This window comes from Humulus lupulus, chromosome 4, assembly GCF_963169125.1.
Source record: "Humulus lupulus chromosome 4, drHumLupu1.1, whole genome shotgun sequence".
NCBI classification, from domain to species: Eukaryota; Viridiplantae; Streptophyta; class Magnoliopsida; order Rosales; family Cannabaceae; genus Humulus; species Humulus lupulus.
In genome coordinates, this window is record NC_084796.1 from 233,622,775 (window position 1) to 233,627,871 (window position 5,097).

Consider the following 5,097-nt stretch of genomic DNA (forward strand, 5'->3'; position numbering starts at 1 on the left):
CTTATTCATATGCCAAAAACAACAAAAGGCCCTACCAATTAGTCTTTTTTAAAATACCTACCATGGTCGTTCCCTATATTTATATATAGGGGTTCTATTGTAGGAACTCCGTTTTGGACTAGCTATAGGAACTTAGGCAGTTTTTTATACATGGATTAGTTATAGTTTATTTTTTTATATGACAGTATATATTGTCGTTGGAGATAACCTTTTATAAGTTCTTGAGAATTTTTTTTTATAATTTAAAGTGTCAAAATCAAAATTTAAACAATTTATTTTACGCGCATATAAAAAGCAATATATGTATTGGTGCTACGTATTGTTTGAATTTAATTTCAGCATCTAAATTATTCATAATTTTTTTGAAAACTTCTAAAAGGTTTTCTATAACTACCATGTAGACTATATTAAGTTACAACTTATCCATTATGCCAACAGTAATAAAAAAAACACAATTCCTACCGTCAACTATATATTTTTTATAAAACCCAGTCAGACATAAACATAAACTCAAGCACCGAAGTACATATGAACCAAAACACACATAAAAAGAAGAAGATCAAGTACACATCAATATGATGATCAATATACATATATGTAAAGTAAGGTGAGTCGAAACTATAAAAAAAAATGAAACCTTTCAAAAATTCATTCAAAGCAATCCATTATTACATCATGCATAGCTAGGGTTTCCAAATTATAATACATACAAATTTAAGAAACTCTCTGGCTGATCACTTATAAAATTTAGGCTCTGGAAAATAATACTAAACCCAAGAATGAAAAAGCAATTAATAAGCTAGCTAGCTATTATATAATAAGTATACATAGCTAGGCAGCTAGGCCAGAAGAAACCTTTTGCATTAATACAAGAATCACTATGAAATTTTTGAAGTACAAGACATACATATTATACGTACCAATTAATCATCAATTCCTTTGGCCAACTTTCACAATTGTTCGAATCATGATCGTACGTACGTACGTACCGAATATTGAAAGATTTTGAAGTGTCATCAAAACAAGAGCCAAGAGAGTAGTACTAGCTAGCTATACTTCCATCTCCATCGTCATATATCTCCCGCCCTTGAAAAAAGAGCCACGTGGCGATCATAATTTTCTACACCACTACACACCAGATAAAAATCTCATAACCGACACCTACCAGACAATATATTCTGGTAACATATGATTATAATTACAGCATATTTATGTGTGTGATGCTAATAAAATTTAGGTCACACACATATGTTAGGCCATGTCATGTGTCACTTTCCTCATAAACCAGTGCCTCTTCGAGCAACTTGGCTTAATGGAGTATAATATTCCACATATATGGCCGAAAAATAATATGCACCCAAAGAAAAAAAAAAGTACGACCAATATGTATGAACCGGTTTGAACCGGGTCATGTTACATGTATCGATCAATTAATATCACGATGAAATATCCACAGTTCTCCTTTCTCTCACCACCACCGGAAGGCCGCCGCTGAAGGTGGCTGTGAGGCCCGGAGAGAACCGCGGTGTCCGATATTGTGGCAGAGCCGCTAGCTCGATTTCGAAGCGGAGGAGCAGAGAGAGTGCCACGCTTTTGAGCTCCACCATGGCCATATCTTTCCCCAAACACACCCTAAGCCCGGCTTGAAATACGGGGTACTTATACTGATTCTGAGAGAAGAAAACGCCGTCGTTTAACCACCTCTCGGGCTTGAACTCCAGGCAATCAGGTCCCCAAATCTCCTCTGTCCTGCCCATGGCATAAGGGTGGTATGTAACCCTAGTCCCTCTCTTGACGAAAGTCCCATCAGGCAAAACGTCGTCTTTTACACAAAACTTCGAATCAAACTGTATCGGAGGATAAAGCCTCATGCACTCGTATATCGCCGCCTGCAAGTAATGAAGCTCCTCCATTTGCTCAAACCTCTTAACGGTTTGATCTGACCCGATAACACGATCCGCTTCGGCCCGGATGGCCTGTTGGGCAGCCGGGTTTTTGGCCATGAGCCAGAAGAAGCTCGTCAAAGCTGATGCAACAGTGTCTCTCCCTGCTAAGAGAAAGCTCACTATGATGTCTCTCAAAAACTTTTCATCATCGTTGACCGTACGCATGAAACGTGACAAGAGATCTTTGTGACTCGAAAACCCAACTGTCCTCTTCTGCTTAATCACTTCTTGAGCTAGACAATCGATCACCGCAATAGCCTCTTTCAGCTTCTTCTCAGACCCCAAATTGAACAGTCTCTTAACTTTCCAGACCAGCGGCGATGCCGTCATGGCTCGCTCGGCAGAGAGTCTGGAAGCCAAGTCGAAGGAGAAGGCAAACTCTGACATGGGCACCGACGAAATCGCCTCGAGACGAGCCGGGTCGAGCCCGAACGAGAATCGACATATGGTGTCGAAAGAGAACCGGCGAAACAAGTCCTGTAACTCCAAAACGGCGCCGTTGGGTACAAACGACGTGAGGCGTGGGAGGAGCCGCGTTTGAATCTCGCTATTGATAATCTCGAAAGCAAAAGACTTTATGGAATACCTATCCAGTTCGAGACTGGACATCTTTCTTTGGAACCTCCAAAGCTCGCCGTCGACGTTGAATATACCTTGACCTAAAAAGTCTCCCAATATTGCAGAGAAAGGCTTGCCTTTTGGGAAATTTTCAAAGCGAGTCTTGAGCATGTACTCGACGTTGTCAGGGTTAGCCGTAATGATATTGCCCAATACGTGTATGTGGATGGTTTTGGTTGGAGATTTTGTGAGGAGGTGGGAGTACCAATCGCAAAGATTAACGAATTGGTTTGACCAATTCGACGTCAAATAACTCTGGCATATTTTGCAATTACACCATAGTTTTGGCCTCACTATTAATTTGAATATTATTATTATGGTCACTAATAATAGCCAAAAGAGAAGCGAGAAAGTAAGAGTTTCAAATTCCGCCATTGATAATAGATGGATAGAAAGTAGAGAAGAGAAGCGAAGAGAAATGATTATGGATGATATCAGAAAAAAGATAGAGAGAAGGGTGATAAATAATAAAGAAGATGGTGAGTGTGATGAGAGGGACAAGAGGGCATATTTTGAGTTATTTATTTATTTAGTTTTTTTTTTTTTAAAAAAAAGATTATTTTCTTGGAATTATTAACAGTACTTTTTATATTTAGTGTGTGTCAGTGTGATTTTTTTTCTTTTTCTACATCACCTAAAAAAATGATAAAAGAGGATAAAAAAAATGTCGTAATGAAATAAAATTAAAAACCACGTAGAACCCGTGTGGAAAAAGGCAGAGCAATAGCACAAGTTTAGTATAGTATTAGTTGTATAGAAATACCAATAATAGTAATAGTATTATTCATGGTTATACTAGAGGCATCTTCTTTGTTCTTGGTGATGAGTTAGGGCCAAGTTGGCTAAAGCCATATTAAACTAATTGGAGTTAAGTTGTAGATATTCACCCACGTGCTTATATTCTCTTGTCCGTACTCTTTTATTTAAAGCCTAAATATAGGGCGAATAATATGTTATATATATAAAATATTTCCTTTCCCCACTCATATATGTCTGTTCCAAAAAAAAAATTTGTCAATTTTAACCTAAAAATTATATTTATATATTTTTAAATGTGAGAAAGGTGAAAAATTGGGACAAGTTACAAGTACCTTATTGTGTTTCAAGGAGCCACCATATTATTATGTTTTATAAAAGAATTTGGAAAAAATATATAAAAATACAAAATAAGGGTTCGTCTTTTTCTTATGGCCCCTGACTGGTATATATTTAAGTAATATTAAATTTTACAGTGTGGTTGTTGAAGGTGATTTTGAATAATGCAGTATCCACAATAGTACCCATATCTAATGATGGTGAAAAATTATATATGTATTTATATTGTTGGTCATTTTTAAGTTTTTTTTTAAGCTAATGAATTTTATTCAATCAAATTTGAATAACTTTCATCAGCAGATATCCACAATAGTACCCTCATCTAATTGTGGTGAATGTAATATGTATATATATATATATTGTATATTCAATATTTTTTTAATTTCAACCAATTAAATTTTATGTTCTATTAATTTTCTATTCTTATTATTCATTTACCGTGATAATTTTCTTAACAAAAAATCATTAATATGAAAAGAAAATATCTATATATCTAAACACAGGCCTCTTAATTATGCACTAGTAGCAATGTTTCCTACGTATAAATTTAATATATATATACATTAATGTTCATTAATTTCCCCATTAAAAGTTTGACCCTCATTTTAACCAGGGATGTCATATTCATAATAAATTCAGATATTAAATATAAGCAGTAATTTAAACAATTTATTATTAATTGGGTTTTGTGAAAATCATAATATTGAATGTTGTTGGGACTAAGAGTTGTCTGATATTAATTAGTTTACATCTCAACCAATTAAGTTGATTATTGGGCTTTCAAAAAGATTTGCTAACCATATTATCAGAAACCTAGATCTGACAAGTCAGATGTCAAAGGCATATTTAGCAAATTATTATAGTTACATAATATTATGAGTGATATGCTTGGGACATATTTTTTCTGGATTCAAAATGTAAATTAATCTGTAATATTAATGATATGTTCACACAAAATGTAGCAAATAGAAAAAAAGAGTTTATATCTTAAATATCTTATTATTATTATATAGTGAGAAGATTAAAAATATCCATATAGTTATAAAACAAAAAATAATGTACACCCAAGTCAATAATAAATATAAATAAACTCTATATTTTAATAAATAATAAATTTTTAAGATTCAGTGTTAAAAATTGTTTCCACATAATGATAATTATCTAAATATTACAAAAAATATGTGCTATATTACATTAAAAAAATATCACCACTAGATTATTCACAAAAAAAAAAAAAAAATGAATAGCATATCACATGAACAAGAATTTCAATAATTGTTGTTTTTTCATGTAAACAAAATTGTTTATAATGTTACCCATGTTTATTTTAAATAAACTAAATTGTTTATTAAGTTACATTGACTAAAATAAATCTATTTTAACCAACAATACTAACATTATAAATGTTTTTTTTTTTGAAAGATAATATAAATGTATT

General features: G+C 33.3%; 1 protein-coding gene across 1 annotated transcript; it reads right to left on the reverse strand.

Moving 5' to 3' along the window:
• Nucleotides 1-621: 621 nt before the first annotated feature.
• Nucleotides 622-3,422, reverse strand: LOC133831319 (cytochrome P450 94C1-like). The gene has a single exon (XM_062261579.1). It carries the CDS (start codon nt 2,937-2,939, stop codon nt 1,437-1,439), a length of 1,503 nt encoding a protein of 500 aa, XP_062117563.1. The 5' UTR covers nt 2,940-3,422; the 3' UTR covers nt 622-1,436.
• Between the last annotated feature and the right edge of the window lie 1,675 nt (nt 3,423-5,097).

Coding starts and splice junctions, on each gene's coding strand:
- LOC133831319 (XM_062261579.1), bottom strand. CDS start 2,939: ATGGCGGAATTTGAAACTCTTACTTTCTCGCTTCTCTTTTGGCTATTA.